Source organism: Numenius arquata, chromosome 7 (genome assembly GCF_964106895.1).
Source record: "Numenius arquata chromosome 7, bNumArq3.hap1.1, whole genome shotgun sequence".
Taxonomy (NCBI): Eukaryota; Metazoa; Chordata; class Aves; order Charadriiformes; family Scolopacidae; genus Numenius; species Numenius arquata.
The window spans coordinates 4,499,410-4,522,223 of NC_133582.1; the positions used below are offsets into that span (position 1 = coordinate 4,499,410).

The 22,814-nt window shown below is 43.2% G+C and overlaps 1 protein-coding gene across 28 annotated transcripts in view; it reads right to left on the bottom strand.

The window, feature by feature from the left end:
* SNAP91 (synaptosome associated protein 91) overlaps positions 1-22,814 on the bottom strand; it is a 62,479-nt gene that overhangs the window by 37,352 nt on the left and 2,313 nt on the right. For 27 of the 28 annotated variants that reach the window (XM_074150510.1, XM_074150515.1, XM_074150513.1 and 24 more), the window contains exons 2-5: positions 4,724-4,866; positions 3,573-3,648; positions 1,937-2,039; positions 1,000-1,093 (exon numbers count right to left, since the gene is read on the bottom strand). In XM_074150510.1, the coding sequence (XP_074006611.1) occupies positions 1,000-1,093; positions 1,937-2,039; positions 3,573-3,648; positions 4,724-4,866 (416 nt within the window). Of the gene's footprint in view, positions 1-999; positions 1,094-1,936; positions 2,040-3,572; positions 3,649-4,723; positions 4,867-14,367; positions 14,384-22,814 lie in introns of those variants that run through there. The other variant, XM_074150514.1, reaches the window with a different exon arrangement.

The window sequence follows — 22,814 nt, forward strand, 5'->3', positions numbered from 1 at the left end:
AACCTCAGTCATCAAGTAGATAATACAGCTGGGTTAATGGTGTCAAGAACCCTCCAGTTCTTACGTTAACTTGGGCAGAAAATAAGTGCTCATTTATTAAAAGATCTTTCTTTTATTAAAAATACTTCCTCTTCTGAGACCATTATCACAATTCCTATGTGATTTAAGAACAAAAAACACATTAGCAAGACCCATACTTCTAAAGCTTTCCTCTGAAAGCTGTACTTGGCTCTGCCTTCTGCCTGGGAGCGTGGCCTTCTGCCCACCAAGAACAGAAGAATTAGTTGAAGATGTCCCTGCTCATTGCAGGGAGGTTGGCCTAGATGACCTTTAAAGGTCCTTTCCAACCCAAAAGATTCTATGATTCTAACTTCCAGGACTGATTCCTTCAAAGACCTCTTTGCAAGGTTACACTATACCTCCTACAGCAATTGACTCCTGTTTTTATCCTTAAGGCAGATAAACAATCCCACCAACATTCATAACATCATAAATATACTGTAGACACTTATTTCTATGAACAGTCTAGATTAAAGTTTAGCCAAGTTAGTTTACAGCTGTAACCGGATGAAGATTTTGAGGAAGCCAAACAATGTACATGTGATATTTTAATGGCTTTTTCCCTCTTCCCCAAAAGAAGTTGGTTGCCAAGAGACAGAAAAAAGATTCTTCAGTCTCCTTGTTTTATCCATATTTTCCCCTCACTGATGCAGAAGATGAAACTCAAGCTCTGAGCTGGCATTCCTCAATGCCCCTCATTTCCCATAGTGTTCCTCTACCGTCACTATAAAAAAGAAAGTGCAATCTGCACATTTCATACGTATAGGAAAGGGCTATTCTTCCCCGCGCTACCTCAGTGGGACACTGCAAAGGCAATTTTTTGGCCCACACAATGGGATGATCAGTAAAGCATTACCCAGAAGGTGAAACGTGTTCGTTACAACGCAGCATTTATAAGTCACTGCCCGGCGTTAACGCTGGGTCAGCTTCAATACGTACATCGAATTCAAGTAGTGCATCGATTTGTTCCTGTAATATTGGCATACTCTTCAGCAGCTTTTCAGGCGCCATTGTTCTCATTACACCGTCGGCTCTGTGAGGGGGAAAACAGATTAGAAGCCATGGCGTTTCCCCTCTCTCTTCCCCAAAATTGATTTGTTGTCTAAATTCAAGCTTAAAGCAGCTATAATCCATTTCAAATGTTTGGAGCGCTGTCTGATTCTCCTGCTTCTCACATCATCGTGAGAGCTGGCAGGAAAAATGCTTCATCCAGCCACCCTCCCTGCCAGCAGGTGAAGAAAGGTTTTGTGTTAGAGTGATGAATGCAAGAGATTGGTCTCTTTATGGAAAAAAAGACATTAAGAGTTTAAATAACTTGGCAAGAAATAGTCTCACAGAAGTACTTAGAGAGCTGATAATCTTCGTGCATCAAGTTTGTTATGAATAACTAATGATAACTCATTGCTAAGAGTACTTTTCAATGACGTGTGTGTGGTCAGTGAAGACCAAAAAAACTCTATAGATTGGTTTTTTCCCCCCCTTCAAGCGCCACAATATGTGCGTACCAATTCAGTTACAGCTTAAATCAGGGCAATCTTTGCTTAAAGCTTCTTTCCTCAGTATTCCTGGGTACTAATTAATTCCATTACTCCTTCATAGCACTTCCACTGACTTTGATCTGCCTTATCATCCTGAATCATTACTCCAACAGGATGACGCAGCAGTCATTGATGTGTAGCATTCCTTAATTGCCACCCATAGTCTTACAGGAGCCTTCATGCATGCCCATTTTTATCTCTGAATATCACAAACCTTCACAACCACCACCATGTATTGCCCCGTTCTGGCCACCAACGGGTACAGCATCTCCTCTCGGATGAGGAGATTTTCATGGGTCAGGCAATCCTATCAGTTTATGTATCTACACTTCGCTTACCCTTTCTTCACTCTTGCAAAGTCAAATGCCATCTGTCTGTAGGAAAACGCTTTTTCATTCAAGTATCTACTATAACGCCTTATGAAGGTGGACATGTCGTAGCCTGCAAAAAACAGTTACACGTTTTACATTTAATCTTCATGCTCGTTTAGAGGTTCTTTAGTAATATACAGTTAACAGTATAATGATACAGTCTGCTACTGATAATATACACTCAATAGATCCTAAGGTTATGTGATCTCTGTTGCACTGTACAACTCCACATGCAGAACAGGCATCACAAGATATCTTGCAGCTTCTGAAGAAAAAGCAGTAGCGCTGCACCCAAAAATCTGTCCTCTGCTTCCAACAGACTCATCCAGTGGTTGGTTCCTGGGGAAACCTGCTCGTGGCTCCTACACAGTTATGGGGTAATGTTATTTGATGGTGAAATTAGTTATCCCTCTATTAAGGGCAGAAAAACGCCAGTTTAACACAAAGTTTATACTTAATTGGTGCACGACTTCCAGGATAAAGATCAATTTCAACTGAAACACTTCTGCTATTTTACGTATGTCAGTCCCTCCAGCTCTAACATTGACCTTCAAAATTCCCCTGACTAGGTTTATCAGAACAAAGAAAGGATGATGGCATTCACAGGGATTAGTGTCGTCTTTGAACTCTTACACCAGAGATCTTCAAGGGACACGATACCGTACAAGCAGCCTCAAACTTCAGTGACCTTCAAGCCTAGAAGACTTTTGAACAGTTAGTATTACAGCCTATCCTTCAGGCATTTCTTTCAAGGTTTCTTCCTCTAAGCTACAGGAAGGTGTGCAGAAATGTCCTCCTCTTCAGTACAAGTCCCTTTCTTTCTGTTACCTTTATTAAAATCCACACACCTTGACTTAGTCACCGATTGTATTTTTCCTTAATAACTCTCAACATTAAGTATCTCTGCCAACTCAGGCTTAACACGACCAACTCTGATGCCTCTTTATCTATGACACGCTATTGTATTATCTATGAAACGACAATTTAAGTTTAAAGAAAGTGGCAGAGAACACAAAAGCACGCATTTAACAGAATTCACCGATGCCAAATACCAGTATCTTTGAACACCCATAGCACGTTGTACTTAGACAAACACAGTTTTAAGATGTGTTTGCCTTTGTTCTGGCCACGTGTTACCATTTCTAAAAGATGCTCGAGTTTTGGTGGCACGTATCTCCATGTTACATGGAGTTACATGGCATCGCTTCGATCTTGCCCGTTATTGTAGCATTCCTGCATTCTGTGTACAGTCTACAAATATTCTGACGGCTGCAGAGTGATACATTTTCTCTCTTCTTTAGTAGAGCTACCATGAACAGGAAAATTCACTAAAAATTCCAGAGTCAAAGTAGAAAAATAGATTTTGTAAGCTTTAGACAAAACTCCTTAATTTCTGCCTAGACCCTTCTAAACTCACTACTCAGATCAAAACCATCTACTTCTTTTGGTGCCCTCAGCGGTTCACATGAGCTCCTGTATTCATTAAGCACTTTGGCTTTGGCAGCACATTTTTGTATTATTTGCATCTTATGAACGAAGGAGCAAATTAACAATAGTATCTTATTTAGAATCTCGTTAAGATTAAAGACATGAGTAGGCTTACCATGAGATCCACTTTTGTCCAGAAAATTGCTGAGATTGAACAATGTGTTTCTAGATGCCAGGTACTGAATAAATCTCTGCAACACAAAGTTATTCTCTTATCACAGGCTCTATCTGAAGGCTCTGTACCTCTTAGCAGGAAGATTACCAGTCTAGTTCCAGCATACGCACGCGAAAACCCAGATTTTTGCCTTAGCCTGCAATACCTTCCTCAAAACCTTTTTCACCCATTCGGATTAATTACATTTAGCCTGAATCTCTACTAAATATCCTGCTGCATACATAAAATTAGATTCTCTGCAAAATACAAACCAGATTGTGGAAGGGGCAATAAAAATGGTTAATTCTCAAAGAGGTTGGAGGAAGCACAAGATTTATCTGCTAACAAAGCAGCATATCCAGGATAGTCCCAGGCTTTTCAATACAGCAGCCAAGCCGAGGGCCTGTTCTAATAACAAGCAGGCCCCACATCAAATACAGGGACTAACAGCCTGAAACAGTTACCGAAAGTAAATCAGAATATTGGCCAAAACTTGGAATGGAAAAATAGGACAAGAGTAAAAATTTACGCTGTGACATTGGAGAAGTTCATTGCGTGAAAAAAAGCTTTATATGCAGCCAGGGAGGAATTGTTTCACAGTCATACTAAAGCTCTTTAGGCATGCTTTTTGTTCTTACGCAGACGTGCCAGTCTATACAGGTCAATAAAAAGCAAGGGCAAGGAAAAAACAACCCAAAAAGGCTATCAAATTGAATTTACAGCTCTAGGAAGATTTTAACGCTCATGCAGAGAGGGCAGCTATTTGGACGGCAGTACACACGTTGCAGAACATCAACTTTGACTCTAGTGAAAAAATCCCAGGTAGTCTTTAATCCTGCGTAGCTCTGTTTCCAGACAGAACATAAATTGTCGGCATCCTGGAACAGGCTGCTGCTGTCTCTTACGCTACAGCTTTGTAAATGAAGAGACAGAAGATCCTCATGCCTCTAACTATGTTGTTAAGGTAGGTTTGCTGCTTATCAAGAATCACCCTTGCCCTTTGTTCTCAAGTCCTTCCTGGTTCAGAAGAGATGCCTTTGCACTACCAAGGTTTTTGGCTTGAAGTCTGCTCGGTGCCAACGTGGTCTCGAGAAAAAGCTGATCGCTCTTACCTCGTTGCCATGAACCATTAGATGATGCGTGGTAACTAAGGCTTTGAATACGACCACCCAGCTGCTATTTGTTGCTCGCTCGAAAAGCGTATCAGCCATCTGAGGAATATTCACGTTCGTTTCATTAGTTGCTTGGATCAAGTCTGTCGGAGAGAGAAAAGGAAGGTGTTAGGTGCCACAAATAAGATGGAAAAGTTTGCAGCATGGGCAAGCTCTCAGCCCACCAGGCTGAAGGTCATGGTTGTGACCAACAGCGAGTTCAGTGTTTACTACACTTAAAAAACAACAAAATAAAAAAAAAAAACACACCAAAAAACTGAGTTTATATTAGTACTTGCTGACAGTAATACTGGTCTGACTCTGTCATCCAACAGTACTAGCTTTCCAACAGTTCTTCCCTGAGCTATGTCCCAACATTTTTCCATCTCCATAGCCTATGTATTTCACCCAATACGTCTTGCATCTGGCCCCCAAACATAGAAGCTGAGCCACACCTTCAACTGGGTATTTTTTGGCATAGAGGATTTTATAGGGTTATTTACAGTCATTTCTCTCTCTTATTGCATGCCTATATATAAATATATACATACACCCCTACACTTTGTAGTTTTTTAAGGAAAAGCTACTGAAAGGAATATTCTTGCTACTTTCGTGTGTTGTTTTAGTAAACATAAGTACACAACATTGTATGTATGTATATTATATATATTAAATGTATGTGTGAAAAGGATTCTAATAGTCATTGAGCCAAGCAGCAGTTCTGAGAGAGCAGGAAAGCAGCGTGTGAACATGAGAAGCGAAGACGCGGGGGGGACCTCATCACAATATTGCAGTACTTAAAGGGCAGCTAAAAAGAAAACGGAGGCTCTCTCTTCACAAGGAGAAGACAAGGAACAACAGGAACCAGTTGTACTGGGAGAGGTTTCATCTTGATATAAGAAATGTTTTATAGTGAGAACAATCATGCATTGTAACAAGCTCCCCAGGGATGTGGTAGAGCCCCCCCCACTGGAGGTTTTCAGGATGCAATTGGACAGGCTGCTGGATAATCTTATCTAGACTCCCAGGAAAGGTTGGACCAGGTGATCTTGTGAGGTCCCTTCCAACGTGGGCTGTTCTATGATTCATCCCAGATGAAGTTAGGGTGCACAACATCCCATCACTTTACTCCTTACGGGTTTTCAAGTTAATTGTGGCGGCTCACTACCTCTAGGTTAGATGAATAAGCATTACTGAATTCAATCACAGGTAATACGTCAAACACACTGAACCCAGTCACATCAGCAAAAGGAGGTATCACCAGAAACAGATACTCTAGTCATCTCAGAGGTTAGAAGTTCGTCAGCACGGTACGACACACCTCCTAGAGTCTCTACAGACCTAGACAGCAGAAGAGCACATCCAGGCATGCGTTAAGACTGCATACTGCAACCGCATGACCAAAACCCCGTGTGATGCCAGACACAGCCCTGGCAAGACTTCAGGAGACAACTTCACGCAAGACAAAGAGCACAAAATACAGGGCTGAGGCTTAAAGTTCGGAGACTTACGTAGAAAAAGTTAAAAATTAGAAAGTTTAACTACTAGACTAAGCATTTTCTGTGTCACTAATGCAAATACTCATCTTTTACTTTCCCTGAGAGGGCAGTAATCATTGTTAATGATTTTCCACGTATTTCTTTCCCCCCTTCCCAGACTAGAAATGTTCATCCAACTATTGAAGTCGTTCAGTGATGACAAATATCCTACCCTGGAAGCAGACAGGCTATTCTGTGACCCGTCCTTGCACACCTAAACTACGCGACTCTGCTGTAAACCCTCTACAGGACCTTGCTTCCCCTGGGCAGGAGGGTCACCACTTTACAGACTTGCTTCCCCTCCCCAGCACAACCCCATATAGTGGAGGGCATTAACGTCGCCAAGAGCGGAAAGCCAAGGTTCAGACTGCTGTGAGACTTCTGATGCTGCCTCCGCAGGGCAGGAAAAGTCCAGAGGACAGGTCTGTCTACACAGACCAAGGAGTCACATCAGCTATTGAGAACCACCTGGCACGTTCAGAAACCCACACTGCTTTACCAGAAGCATTCAGAAGTTCAATAAATTTTTTTTTTCAATCCATAACAAGTGGTTTTTATAGTTTGGTTTTTTTTTTTTTTTAATTCTATTAGGCAGACTCATTTAAGAGACAAGAAATCTATAGCTCAGAGCCAGAAGCCTGTGAGAACTGCAGTGATTGTGTTTAAAACTGCCTTTTGTATGGGCATAAAATCTGCAAGTTGTCTTCAGTTTCAGGTCAGTGGAATGATTTTCTGTAATGAGACAGAAGACAAAAATTATGTGATCTCTTCACCAAGTTTGATTTGTAAGCGTTTGTTCTCAGGGTGTTTTTTTGGTTTGGTTGTGGGTGTTGGTTTGGGGTTTTTTTTTGCAGAACGCCTTCTGAAATGTAAAGTCAACTTTTATAACCTCAGTAATACTACCCCTGAAGGAGGCAGTTCTGCAGACAAAGTATGACAGTAGTAAAGCCATGCTATTGAATGACAGCAGTTCAAGCTCATGGAGCTCCAACAATTCTCCTTGATCATCTTGTACCAACAGGCCAGAGAGGTATGATTAAGTTTAAGCCTACTACTTTCAGTGCACAGGAAAGAATCAAACCCCACATGAAGATTTTACCCATCATCTGAGGGAGAGAAAGAGGAGATGGGGGATTCATTCTTGTAGAGCTGTTTCCCATTAAGTCATGCCACAAAGTTAAGGAATTCAAGCTTCCTGGGTTTCTTTCCCCAGTACCATAGAGTCTCACTTAACCATCATCAGCGTCTGGAGCAACTCATAAGCATATCTAACCATAACAAACTCTGAGCTGCAGCTAAATTTTAAAATAAGACTTGGCAAAATTAATTTGACTCCAGTGTGGTAGGGAAGAATAGTTACAAGGAAAAAGAAAACGCATACAAGGAAAAACAAAATCTAGAAGCTACATTTTCTAAAGATACAGATCCAGACATTTACTGTTGGGACAGGAATTTAGTTTTCAAAAGAAACGATGAAGTTCAGTCTTCCAAGCAAGTCATAGGTGGATTCGTTAATACAAACCAGATAATATTAATCACAGTACATGATTTCTCCTATTCCCGCTCTTCACATGTTGGTAGCTGCTATTTTGAACACTTACTCAGTCTAGAGATCCTTGTTTAAATTATAATTTGGACTTCAATATACTTTTTCTAGTTAAGTTTTGAGATGCAAAACCAATGCACATAGAAATAAATGCTTGTCAATTCTTTGACACCATAACTTAAATCTAAACACCAGTCTTTAAGCTTTTTGACCAGCCAACTTTTTGATCCAGTCTTAAGACACCTGCAACTTAATTAGGGAAGAGAAGTAGAGCTAGAGCATGATTAACACCTTCATTAATAAAAAGACAAACCTGCCAAATTGAGGAAGGTCGGTAGAGGGTTCAGTGAGGAAGATGGAAGTAAATTAAGACACCTTACCTCTTCATAACCTTTTAAAGATATCACTAAAAGATGTGACTAGTTTTGGTGTTTGCTAACATCACAAGGCAAAAAAGAGAACAGCAAGAAAGCTTCAAAGTCTTCAGAATTTCAGACTACTTCAGTCTCATTAAAAATGACTTCTTGGTTTTGAGATTTATTTATTTTTTTTAATGAGAGAGATTATACAACACTTTAAAGAATCTTATTCCTTTACCTTTTCAGATTTTATTCTGTATCTGGGCAGGGCTATTTCCTGTTTTGTTTGGGGGATTTTCTTTTTACTCAATTCTTTAACAAACAGACCTGGGATTCCCCAGTTCAAAGTTAATTCTTCACACAGTGCTGAATTTACAGTTCAGCACGCAGAGGAACAGCAGCAGAGCACAAGACCTCTCTGTTCAGAGGGATATTGGTGCCAACCTAAGAGCAGCTGTCATTCCAAGCTGAATTAACACACGAGCTGCCTCAGCATCTGAGCTGTGTCATATATTCAGTTCCTAAACTTTGCCAAATCTCTCTGATAGTAACCCCCTTACAGACCTTCCTCACTATTACGTTGAATGCTACAATAGTCTTCACAAGTTGTTTTTTGGGTTTTTTTTTTTTTTGCTTATAAGTATTTAAATAATACCTTGAACCTACAGAAAAGGAAATGTAGGACTGTTCCAAATCCAGGCTACTCAAGAACAGAAAGAAGTGGCTTTAAGTTAGAGTTAACAAGCCTCCACCCAAACAGTTAAATAGGCAAGTAACAGTACAAGTCCTCCCTTGCAAGACACAGAACTGTATGAGGAAGCTACCACATCGTTGTGCTAACCAATGCAAGATCTGAACTTCCAGGTCTACAGAAGACCGACCACAAAACAGTACTGGAAAGCAGAACAAAATTACCAGTTTCTTCCTCTTCAACAATTGCTCATGAGAACATTATATGATTTTAATGTTGTTGGCTTTGACTATCAAGCAATTCCACAAACAAGAGCTGGGAATTCACCTGTGGGATGGAAGTTTACCATCCAAACTTTTCACCCCCAGCTTGCCCCATCTCCACAAACACACATCATAACCTGCCTTGTTATAGTGTCCCCAAGCAGAACAGCAATTCATGGCGTCTCCTCCCTCCTCCCAAAAAGTCTACCTCAAGAGTTACTACATCTCACCTTGACCCCAGCAAGCCCATCCTTTATCCAAGTCCAGCATCTTCCAGATATCGTCTATGCCTACACAAACTCAACAAACCTAAAGATGACCTTCCACAGAGCACGTGCCCTCCAGGTACCACAGAGACTTTCCCAGTAATGCAGCTATCATCCTTGTGACCACAGATAACTAGGGAGACTGCTATCTCCCCTCTCCAGCCTTACTTCACAGATCTCCTTCTTCCCAAACATATATCAGGCTCTTGGGAGGACGAATATTTGCTGCAGATCCTGAAGTCTGAGAGGTCATGGCAGTAAGGCTTTGAACCACACCAAGACAACCTTTTATATACAATTTCTTCCTCTCTGCCTACTCATAGGCATACTCATACTACCCATAGCATTGTGTTTTGCCGAAGAGAAGAAGAATTTCTTCTTCACTATCAATCACGTGAAGAGTCTGTGGAGAGACAGGGCAGATGACTTGGAGTACCAGCAGATTTCTCTTGGAGCTTCCTCCAATTTCTCAAACTGAGAGTTTAATTAGCCTTAGAATCACCTTGTTATCACAGTACTCCTTTTTAAAATGCAACAGCACACCACTTCCTATATCACCAAATACCTGCTTTGAAAAAAAAAGCTGAAAAGTCTCTTGCCCATATACATTGGTGGATTTCATTCCAATGCACTTTCATGCGGTTTGCACCCCTCCTTCCCTACGGTATCAAGGCAAGATATCTGGTTTTAAGTAACCTGCAAAAACCACCCCAGCTCATTAGCAATATTAAACCAGTTGTGTTGTTGGATTTGTGTCCCTTTTGATCGTTAATGGTTTATACATATGGCTTTATCTCCCAAGAGGTTCAGATGTAGCTCCCTTGGAAAGGGGAAGATAAAAGCCTACTATCAGCTGGTCTTCTACTGGGTCTGAAAGTGTGCAACCAAGGCAGCTAAGAACTCCCTAAGAACTAATAACGGGGAAAAAGTGTGATTATACTACGTTAAAAAAGAATTTTCCCATAAGCAACTCCTTCAAGTTCCATGAACTATGAATACTTTTTACTTAGAAGAGAAGCACCCGCAACTTAGAGCTCCATTGCCTCTGGGGGAGAATAATGAGCATTACTTTCAGTGTTTACACTGGAGTTCTCTCCTTGAGAGTAATACGACTCAAAGATGACATTCAGGCCAGCTGCCGAAGCTCAAGTTTAAGCAGCAGTCATTGGGGTTTTAAGTATGGCCTTTAAGACTGCTAATTAATTAGCGATGAATACATTTTATGGGTGAGGTCTGAGACCTTTCTGACACCCCTGATCCAACTATTCAGAAGAATAAAAGCTTTAATTTTATTCAGGAATTAAGTATCTGGAACAATAGAGCTGTCACTCAGAAGATGGGCTACACGAACTCCCTAATGCAAACGTACTAAGGAAAGCAGCTTTTTAGCCTCACGTGCACGAAGCCAGAACTCTATGAAAAAGAGAAAAGGCCCCATGGTCAAAGAAACCTGCCTGGTTTCTTCCCAACAGCTGCCACCACAGCTTTTTTTTTTCAAGCAGCTTCACTGTAGGAAAAGCCTTAGTTATTAAGCATTGACTCTTTCCCCTGTCCAAAGCAGCAAGAAGCTCAGTCTTGAACCTCATTTGTACAGAATTCACTCACTTTGAATACCAAAGAATTTGTCTCAGGCAAGAATACAAGTTCAAGTTCAGCAAAGCAGGGAAAAGACAAGAAAACACTGCTCTTAACAACCCTTTCCTCTCACCCAGAGACCCCATTCCAGACCCTCTCTCCACCCAGACCCTGCTCCACAACTAGCTCAGCAGAAACGTGTATTTTTCTGCTCAAAGACAAGAATTGAGCAGTTCTGCCTATGCTGATATGAAACACCACGTAATTCTGGAGCTAGATGTGCCATTTCTCTATTTTATTGATTTGCTGCGGATAGCAGCTGAGCCACAAGTCAGCATCATTGCACTACCTTTTTTGCACAGCTCTCAGTAGTTTAACTTATACAAAATGCCATTTGCGTTTGGTGGACACCAACCAATTGTCAAAATATAAAAGCAATCATCTTGGAGAAATGCTATTCCCCATCCTACTACAATATGGCATCTTAGATGTCAATCTCTAGGGGAGGAAGAGACATGGAGAAAAAAAAACCCTACTAACACTGCAAGTGGCATTTGTGTTAAGCATTTGGCCAATAACTTTGCATAAGAAGAAACTTTAATCCTGCGTGGCAAATCTCAGCTCTCATTCTATGAGCCATTTCCTTCAGCAGTTCAAACCTGGAAGGCTTAACTAAAATACACATTAATTTAGAGAAGAAATACGAAACTGCAGCCACCAGCCAATCTTCTGCCAAGCCTTCAAAGCATTTATTCAATTTCCTCTAAGGGGTAGAATTGTCCTCTCCATCCACACAAGCGTTAAAGCAACAGTCCCATCGCACCCTAGGTCTTGCTGCAAACAACAGAACAAGTTTAAAGGAGGTAATACCGTTGCAAGATTATTGCTTAGAAGGATAAAAGTCATTACGATCTAGTTAACTGACTACTGAAACTGGACACCAGGATTCCAGCTGTGGCCTGTGATTATCCTTCCATGAGGGTGAACAACCCCTAAGATTACCTGTTGGTTGTATCAATTCGTAACTCTCATCACTTCACTGTTTTCTGGAGTATCAGTAACAGGATCAACTGTGGCTTTTATTCAGAACAGCACTAGAAAAGTAAGGATTTCGCGTTTGCCACGGCAGCATGGGGTCACTTGCTGTAATCTCTGCACTGGAACAGTTTCTAATCTGATATGATCTCGCATGTTGGGCTGTCGGGCTGATCTTGCACTCCAACCACATCTGGCAGAAAGTGGTAATCAACCCAGGCAAGATAGGGGAACTATCTGAGTTGCTGTGCTGCTGTCGTTTTTATTCTGAGAAGAACGAGCCCTGGGTTAGTGCTTTCCACCTTCAAATGATCTACCTTCCTCAGGAAATCGTTTGTTTTTAATAAACCTGTAGAAGTGAAACTGTCACTAGCCTATCAACCCTGCCCAGAACAGCAATTCGTAATCCACTACAAATCCGAACGAGACCGAAAATATATCGGAAGCAGTCTGACGCGTAACACCTCAGTAACGCAGCCGAAACATTGGGAATACATTAAAAAAAAATAATAAATAGGGTAGGGATGCGACAATGCGCAAGTAAACTTCAGTGGCATGTTAAAAAGGCCAATGGGATGAGGTTTAATAAGGCCAAGTGCCGGGTCCTGCATTTCGGTCACAACAACCCCAGGCAACGCTACAGGCTTGGGGCAGAGTGGCTGGAAAGCCGCCCAGCAGAAAAGGACCTGGGGTGTTGGTGGACAGGCGGCTTAACACGAGCCAGCAGTGTGCCCAGGTGGCCAAGAAAGCCAACGGCATCCTGGCCTGGATCAGGGACAGCGTGGCCAGCAGGAGTAGGGCAGTGATGGTGCCTCTGTACCGGGCCCTGGTGAGGCCTCACCTCGAGTGCTGTGTTCAGTTCTGGGCCCCTCACTACAGGAAGGACATTGAGCTGCTGGAGTGTGTCCAGAGGAGAGCCACCAAGCTGGTGAGGGGTCTAGAGAACAAGTCATATGAGGAGAGGCTGAGGGAACTGGGCATGTTTAGTTTGGAGAAGAGGAGGCTGAGGGGGGACCTCATTGCCCTCTACAACTACCTGAAAGGAGGGTGTAGAGAGGTGGGTGTTGGCCTCTTCTCCCAAGGGAATAATGGCAGGACCAGAGGAAATGGTCTGAAGTTGGGGCAGGGGAGGTTTAGATAGATATGAGGAAGAATGACTTTACTGAGAGAGTGGTCAGGCACTGGAACAGCCTGCCCAGGGAGGCTGGTGGAGTTGCCATCCCTGGAGGTATTTCAGAAACGTGTAGACATGGCACTTCAGGGCATGATCTAGTGCCCGAGATTGTTGGGTTGTGTCTGTTTGTGGTTTTCTTCGGTGTGGGGGTTTTTTTTGGGTTTTTCTGGGGGGAGGAGGAGGGGGGGTTTGGACTCGATCTCAAAGGTCCCTTCCAAGCATGAAGATTCTGTGATTCTGTAACAGTCCGTATGCTGGAAACGGGTCAGTTGAGCAGGCAGGCTCAGCAGCTGACACATCCAACTTTCAATATCCAGACCGTGGTTTGTGGTCTTCCTACTGTCTCAGCCAGGTTCTCCTAGAAGTCCAGCTATTCTGTCAGTGGACCTTACGCAGGGTCAGCCTGAAAAAATAACCGAACAAGGCCAGAGCCCACGTCAAGCTGAGAAGCCACCAGGAGCTTAGCATGGGTTGAAATCCTTCACCGGGAATGAAATGCCCACAACTGCGCAGTCAGTCCTGTTGAAAACATAAACGTATCCATAGGAAAAATAATCCAAGTGTACCGCAAACCCGTCCATGCAGTCGGTGCAACAGTATGACCTCCCAGAGGCACCTGAAGCACTGGCAACCAAACAGCCAAGCACTCTGTAGCACGGCTACAATCATTTCCATCCATTTTGTCCTGTATTTATGTATCTGTAATGCAACAGAAAGTCCATAAATTCCTAAAGCCAGACAGCTGCCTCAGATGTGAATGCTGTGCCTTACAACAGTTTGTTGGGTGTTTTTATTATTTTTTTGTGGGTTTTCTTTTTGCTAGGGGTCTTTTTTGCTTGTTTTTTGTTGTTGTTTTAATTTTTTTATTGTTTTCCACAAACTGATATCCTTCACGATTAGATGGAGCTTTACTCTCTCCTGGCTGATTAAAAAATTCGACAAGATTCGACAAGAATCCTTTGCTTCTGCCACACAGACAGGTGAGTTTAAGTCTTAGAATTTTTGGAAAAAAAACCCCTAACATCAGCTACCAGCAGACTTAACTCTTCAACGTGACCTTGCAGCCGTTCATATACTGCAGATTTCTTAATGTTTCAAAAAAATCCCGTTAAATTTAATGAAACATCCACCCCAGAGATGGAAGATGCAGTTAAGGACTACTAACATTTTTAAAAGCCTGACAGTAATAAGTAGCTCTCTAACAGTTCAAAAGTCACCAATGCCTCTGGAAGACGCGTTTGCCACTGGCAGTGGAAGTCTCCCATCAAGATGCTGATGAGTGGGGAAGCTGGAATCCGTCACGCTGACTCGTGTCCAGGCAGCAAAGCTTCGCCCAGAGACAGATCGTCAGACTGGAACACCCAGAAGTGTCAATTAAACTCCTAAGCAAACTACGGAGGTGAGTTTCGGAAGTTAGCTTCTCATAATACCGCTTAAGCAATTTCCAGCTTCTTGATAAACAAAATGTTCTTTAAACTCACCTATTCGTATTTAAAAGACAGGTTGACATAGTGCTTAGTGACATGGTTTAGTGATGGTTTTGTTGTTTGTTGGGTTTTTTTTTTTATCAGTTAGGTTGATGGTTGGACTAGATGATCTTAAAGGTCCCTTCCAACAGAGACAATTCTACGATTCCAAACATTGCAAACTTTGCCTGTTAACACTCTTGCCATTCACAAGTTGCAGAGCAATTTGAAGTTTCAACTCAAGCTTAGCCAAGCTAGAAAGCCTCTAAAACGGCTTAGAATGAAAGATCAGATCAGAAAGACACGGGCTACACGAAAACAGCGTTCTGTTTCAGTAACAAAAACTGACAGCGTTCTGTCAGTAACAAAAACATCACCCCTGATAAAATTTACATGTTTTCAAAACATTGGCGCACTAGATACACTGACTTCCTCTGGCTTGCTGCCCCTTAGCAGAACGTACAGTCTCCTGTAAACAGGTTTAGATGAAGCTGTAAAACTTAGATTAAGAGCTACAGGCACAATGAGCGTACTTTGGATTCCAAAGCCAGGCAGCAAGATCCAAACCCAAGTCACCACTTGAAAAGGTTAGGTTTTAAAACCCCAGGGTTGCTGAAGAAGCGATGCAATGATATGTTAAAGCTTGCATCTATATTCGACCTCTACATAATGAGAAACAGCAGCCCTCAGAGCCAGGAAACAGGCCAGCTGGCTTCCCCCTCTCGTGCAAGTCCTACACTCTCTGAAACCAGAAGTGAAAGGAAGAGACCCTTCAAAAACAGTCTGAACTCCCACTGAAGTGCGTCTACGTGGGCTCTTCCAACGACGTGTAAAGATGTATGCTCTAGCTAGTGGAGTCCTGCACTCTGGCAAGATAACCAATCGCTGCCTTATTTTGAGGACCTTCCTCTAAACCTGTCGCCCACATTCTTAAAATGTATGCAAGTTTACAAGTCAGCATGTTTTATTCATGCTTTGAGCAGTCGTGTCTTCCTCTCGCTTCCACGGAGGACCATTTTAGAACATTCTGTAAACTATCAGAGAGACTTAAGAGATATAGCAAAGCTATGCCAGAGGCACTAGGGGCCTGCCAGGCCCTGCAGGACCAACCCCTGACCATCTGCCATGGAAGGACCCGCTGCCGTTGTGTCATCCGTGCTCCTGCCAAGCCAAGAGTCAGCCTGAAGCGACCAACTATCCTGTCAGCAGTCAAGCCACACTGTCGTCCACCTCTTTAGGACAGCAATATTTAAGACGTTTTCTTGAAAAGACACGTTCTTCGGTCCTTTAAACATACAGTAGAACAATCTTAGCTCAAATGGACACCAAACTCTCCAATTTACCCTTACCAGCGTTTCACATCTCAGCCATAACTTCGTCTCCTAAATACCTAGAAACAACTAGCAAAGAATATTGCTTTCTTTTGCGTTCCTTGAGAAAGCAAAGCCACCTTGGCAAAGCACACAGCTCAACTGGTGGGTTTTTTAGAGCTCAGCCGTGTGGCCCTACTACAACACAGGAGCTCCTGCCAACTTACTTTCTACCCGTGGTAATTTTGCAATGTTGGCTTATGACCAAGGAAAGAGTTGATTGCCACGAGTCAGGTCCAGGCTGCAGACACGTCCTGTCAGCAACCTGCAGCTCTCTGTGTGTATGAGGCAGGGTGTGCTTTCTTGGTGGCCCTTCAAGCACCATCATGCCCACATACTCGCAAAAATCTCCTCTACAGGAAATATTCTAACACTTCGGAGTTTTATCAATAGGTAGAAAAAACAGACTCTAAGAAAAGCAGCCAACTGCTCAGCTCAGGGGCCAGAGCACAGCTTAGAGAAATACACGACATCAGCAGGACACGGGGACTTTTCAGCATCCGATCCCTTTCATTAAACTACGTTAAGATACAGATATAATTGAAAAGAAAGCATGAGATCCCATTATCCTGGGCAGGGAGGAGGAACAGAAGGGTATTTAGACTTGGTTGGTCCGGAATTCGGGGGTAATACGGTCCTCTGCTGCTTCCCATGCTGCGCCTACGACTAAGCTGCGAGGCTCAGGCAGCCGGTGGAGGCACCATTTGCCAGCAGCCTGGAAAACACTGTTCTAGTATTCCACCTACATTCACGGTGACACTTCAAGGCTGATGTCCAATACCTTCTGTGGCACTAGTCCAGATTGCTGGTATATTCCCTCTACTAGTGGGCTACAACTCTCAACTGCTTCAGCAAACCTATTCCACAAGCTACAGAGGAGAACTTTTGAGGAGTACAAGCAGCTCACTGGCTACCAGCTAGGACTCCTGAACATACCTGAGCCCACCTTTGCAAAACTTGTTTGGGATTGATTTTCAATGTTTTCAAGCAGCTCTGCAGAAATAAACGTGGTCAAAATAGCAAGATTAAAAGTATTAAAAATGGTTTTAGGGGTTTAGCATGTGGTTTGCAAGACTCCAGAAAAAGCAGACTTAACCATACTCTGTAAAGTGACAAGCTAGCCTCTGCCAAGTATTCCGATTGCCTTTGAGCAATTGCCAACATCTGGTTTATTCGGGTTTTATTTAAGCCACCAAGCTCTCATCCAAGCAAAATTTTGACCAGTAGGAAAAAAATCAAGAAACCACACGGAGTCTGATGGGGCGGGATGCTCCAATATCAACTTACCAACGACGCTTCACGCTGCAATCTTGCTGGTACTGCTGACTCAGGGGAACAAAAGTACTGCTGCAAACCCCGTGCTACAGATCACTGCCAAGCTACTAGAAAGGCTTCTCCTATCATATCATGTAGTTTGAGTTCAGGGTCCAGCCCTGTCCTAGATGACCCATTCTTTGGGCACACTAGACGTCCTGCGTTGAGATTCAGACCCTGATTTCCCGGCTTGCTTCATTCCTTGTTTTTTTAGTTTTCATAGTATTTGAAACCCCTGTCTCCAAGGCAGGCAGAATGTTGTTCCTAATCTCCATGGCCTGTGTTGAAGTTTGGAGATTCAAGTTTCACCAGACACTCATTGGTGAGGCTACTGCATTTCCCCATGGCCCACACCAGAACTTGTGCGTTTCTACCCTTACTTGCATCCTGCTCTGTGCCTTGAAAAGAAGCTCCAAAAAGGACATGTTAACTTAATGATACTGTTTGGTATCACTGCCTCATCTTTAGACTATAGTGAGACTGAGGGAAGGGATATAATGTCATCCCCCACACCCCTAGAAACACTGGGACCATCTCCTTCAGCAATACCTAATGTCCACAGCTGAATGAGGAAGGTCTCCCCCCCTCTTTTCTTCAGGGGCAAGGGGTATATTGGGTGCACGCGACACGGTCTTGGTAGCAGAGGGGGATGCTGCAGCTGTGTCCTCTGAGAATAGGCTGCAGGGGATATCTGCTCCAGCATCATGGAGCACCTCCTGCTCCACCTTGGTGTTCATTCTACCATTTCTCACTTTTTCCCTCCTTCTCCTCTGTCTGTCCAGTGTTCTCTGGCCTTTCTTAAGTACTTTCTCTTAGAGGTGCCAACAGCTTGGTGGATGGGCTCAGTTGTGCTCTGTGGTGGGTCCGTTGTGGAACTAGCTGTGTCTGGCACAGAGCATGCCCTGGTCTCTTCTCGCAGAGGCCACCTCTGCAGCCAATACTTCACTATGGACATCCAGTACCAGGGGGAAGGTAAGTAGGATAGGAAGAGCGAAGTAGCCTCAAGTATCTTGACCATAGGCAGAAAAATATTGGAGTTTCTAAGTTTCTTCAGAAGTGGGGACTAAAAGGGCAGCAAGTTTTCCTCTTTGGCTACCAATTTCTCCATCCAGCAAGAAGCAGAGAAGACAAATCACATCCAAAAATGCTTTAAGCCCTTCAGAATTATCCTGTCACCTACTTTTAAGCGCTTCCGATAGTCCTTTATGGGCCAGCAACACACAAGCATCAACCAACCACACCAACAGAGCACTCTGTTGTGAACTTCACAGAATTCCTCACTAGTGGCACAGGCCCAGGTGAGACACACACACACAGAAGATGGAGGATTTAAGAGCCAGGCTGGGAAATCAGAAGGAGGCACAGAACAAATCAAACCACAGGAAATCAAGCTGCAGATTGTTCTTGTTGTTTAAAAGATGTTCAATTGCTGCCAGCCAGGATCTTAAAGGAGTAACACTATGAGACCGTTATGAAACATTCAGCTACTAAATGGAAGCGATTAAAACCATGGACTGGTCATTGTCGTACTGACCATGTCATGATCAAGGAGATCATGCCTCAAAGACAGACACGGATACTCCATTATCAAGGTCTACTAATGGGAGTGGGTACAGCAGAAAGACCTGACTTGTCCCACAATTTGTCACCCGTGACCTTGACAAAGCATGTTTAACAGAAGGATCTTGATGACTATTGAAAACAGATGAAGAATACGTGCCTTCAGCTGAGGAAAAGCCAAGGGGAGGGAGGGCAGAACTCGTCAATCTCACTTTATCAAGTTACACTGTTTGGATGAAAGAAAGTTTAATATTACACTCTCTACCCTCTCTTCTGTTTCCTCATCCTCCCTTTCCTTCGCCACTGTACCATAAGAAGACTCAAACACAGAATAGTTCAGATGCACAAGATCAAGTGATCCTGCCCATGTTTCAACATTTGTATCTTAACATGAAATCAAACTCCTACCCAGCTGCAAACATATTTTGAAAAATAATTAGTTAGCTAAGTCTTAGCTTAATTAAAAGGGCAGCCTTCTCCTGGTACTACACGTCTTAAAAACAGTACGGGGTGGAGGGGGGCAGAATTTAAAGTTAATGCCATTGAAATACTCAAGACCAACTAACCTAAAACCCCTTCTTATTAGCTCCCCTTACCCATGACTGCCATTTCTGCTCCTATTTAGAGATCCACACACCTCCAAATGAAGTCAGTCTTCAATACTGTTTTGGGAAAGGACATGGGAGAAGCCCAGGGAAACAGAGAGCTATTTAACACAGACTGATGACACGTCCCTACATGCACACACAAAAAACCAAAATGTACTAATCCAATGAATTAAAGAAAACAATTGCTTGCTTGGATTTTTTTATTTTTTTTTTGTTCTTTTCAGGTGTGAAAGATTCATCGGGGTGACAAGGAGGAGTTCGCAATTTAAAATATACCCCAGCTGTGCCAACAAAAACCAAGCCACTGTGCCACAGCTGATCTTCAACGCTAACTCTTAAACACAGTCAGCTCTCTCGTACGTGAAAACGGTGACAAATTACTGCAATACAAGATATGCCGAGACATACAAAAGTAGTTTCATTAGTAAAGTATGAAGGATTAAGCCCAATTTGTACAGGGATTCCGTTCTTGGCAATTTTCTTGAAGGTACTTCCACCGCCGTAAAGACAAAGCGTCACCTGGACTGCAGGGCAATGCAGTACTCGGACATCCGCGCTGCTCCTGCTGGGAAAGGGCCCCAAGTGCCAACAGACTTGGAACACTCCCCAAATCCCTTCAACAGCAAACAACTTCTGAAATACGTATCCCAGTTAACCTTAACAGTCACTGAAGCCTCAGGATAGCTCCACTGATTCCCACCTTTCCCAAAAAACCAGAGACAGGCACATTGCTCAGGAACGAGATAGAGGTTTCTAAGACTGACCTGTAGGACCTAGCAACTTTACTGAGCCTAGGCAAAGTGTTTAACCCGTTGCTTTTGGTCAACAGCCACTTCTGTTTCAATACTAGAGACCACAGTGATTTGAACTTGTTAGGTGATCCCCCCCCCAGTTTGCAGGAGAAAGGCAAAACACTGCAGGAACAGGAGTGTCTGTAACGCAGACAACAGCCCTGCAGTTCAGTTACCAGCAGGAATTAAACTATAAATTTCCTCTTAGAGCCTTTCTCTGTCAGCCACATATAAATATGCAAAATTAGACTTGGGATATGGTACTACAGAGACACAGGTCATCTCCACAGCCACAGAAAAGAGAGTTCTGATCTTCATCTGCTTTGTTTCTAGATTTTATGAATATCTCCCAGCTCTTGATCAGGCCTCTGGAAGAGTCTTCTACCATATGAGAATGATTTTGAAGAAGTAAGGAGGTACCACGTGGTCTTTTTAGAATACACACTCCAGAACTTCCTCCTACTGCAAAGCAATTCACTCAACAAAATAAATCAAGGAAACTCCCAGCCATTTTGATCATTTTCAGAAATAGGAACTTGTTACAACCAAGTGCAGATGCGACAACCTCACTGGTTTCCAATTCACTTCCCTAAATGAAAACTTGACGGTCTGTTTCTGAATAGGATCCCTTGTAAAAGGGGCTGAATTCAGATCTACCAATTTTTCCCTCATCTATCCTGTGTTTTAACATTTGAAAGCCAAGTTATTTCCCATCCCCAAAAGCTTCTCCCTGTTGATATCATCAGTCACCCCCACTCGAGGCTGGAAGCTGCCTTTTACTTGCCCCACAAAATTAAACCCTCAGTGAAGCCTGAACACATCTTGCAGAACCATTCTGAGAATGAAACTTCTACGCTGTGCACTAGGATTGCCCTCCCAGTTTAATTACCAGGGCTCATATACCCTCATATAGTATAGTCCCTACATCTCATTCACCCACTCTGCAACGGACCTTCTCTAACCCCATTTCTCCATGGAGAGACTTTCCTCACTTGCTGTATCCAACTGTAATTTATCTAACGTAACATGGTTAGCTGAGGGAGATAAAGCCACCACAGGGATATGGCTTCAAGAAGACAAGTTTGCTAAGTCCAAAAGGGTCAGAGCTCTTAATGTGCCACCTGCAATGGCTTGCCCCAAACCATCAGAGAATCCTAGATATACATTCCTTTTCTCCCCACGGGGGCTTGGGAAACGCATTTACTGCCATCTGGCACAACTGCCCACAATTGCTGGAATTCAAGAAAATGGTAAATCTTGAGTATATGACAATGGCAATATATGGCAATGAGTATATGACAGCAACCTAATCGTACTCAGTACTTCTTTACATGACAAGCCCATGGGGCATCCAGAGTCCATGCCAAAGGACAGCCACTATCACAGAATCACAGAATGGTAGGGGTTTGAGGGAACCTCTAAAGATCATCTAATCCACACCCCCTGACAAAGCAGGGTCACCCAGAGCAGGTTGGACAGGAATGCATCCAGTTGGGTTTGAAATACCTCCAGAGAAGGAGACTCCACCACCTCTCCCAGCAGCCTGTTCCAGTGCTCTGCCACCCTCAAAGTAAGGAATTTTTTCTTCATGTTGAGATGGAATTTCCTGTGTTCCAGACTGCCCATTGCCCCTTGTCCTGTCACCAGGCACCACTGAGAAGAGCCTGGCCCCATCCTCTTGACACCCATCCTTTAGATATTGGTAAGCATTGATGAGGTCCCCTCTCAGTCTTTTCTTCTCCAGGCTAAACAGCCCCAGGTCTCTCAGCCTTTCCTCGTCAGAGAGATGCTCCAGCAGCACCACCCACTCTGCAGTACCCATACTAAAGCCCGCACTTTTAAGCCATGCAAGCACAGAGAACCTCACAAAGGTAAACACTTAGCAGCTCAGTTTTTGGTCACAGAAGACATTAATTCTGTTCTCTCCTCCCTTCCTCACACACACACACTCATACCCAGATCATGCTTTTAATTCCTCAGAGCAAATTCTCTCTAAGTAGCACTCACTAAACAAACCTAAACGAAAAACAAGACACCCCACACCTTGTCACCTATCATCTTTCTCTAACCTTCTGGAACTAGTACCTTCTGCAGAAAACATATGAGGACAGGCATCATTGCGCCCCATCCTCACAGGACTATTTAACTCGTGTTCAATAGTTGATCTCCATTTAATTTACAAGGCCCATCTGCTGAGCAGGGCAGCAGAAGACAGGTTGTATGACACGACACCTGGCCGCTAAGACACTAAATAAAATTATGGAGTTCCCCAAGGACGCAGAACGCCCACGCCAATGCTAGAATTACAGCTCCAACCATTACAAATAAAGCAATTTATAAAAGCTCCAATAAAGCATTGCTCCAGCCATCTCTCTCTGGTACCTTAAGTTTTTATCACCTAAATCCTTCACACCCTGATTTAAAACTTATCTTAAGGCATCGGCGAGTTCTACCCCTCGTTCCCTTCTCCACACCTTCAAATGCTCCTTATCCAAA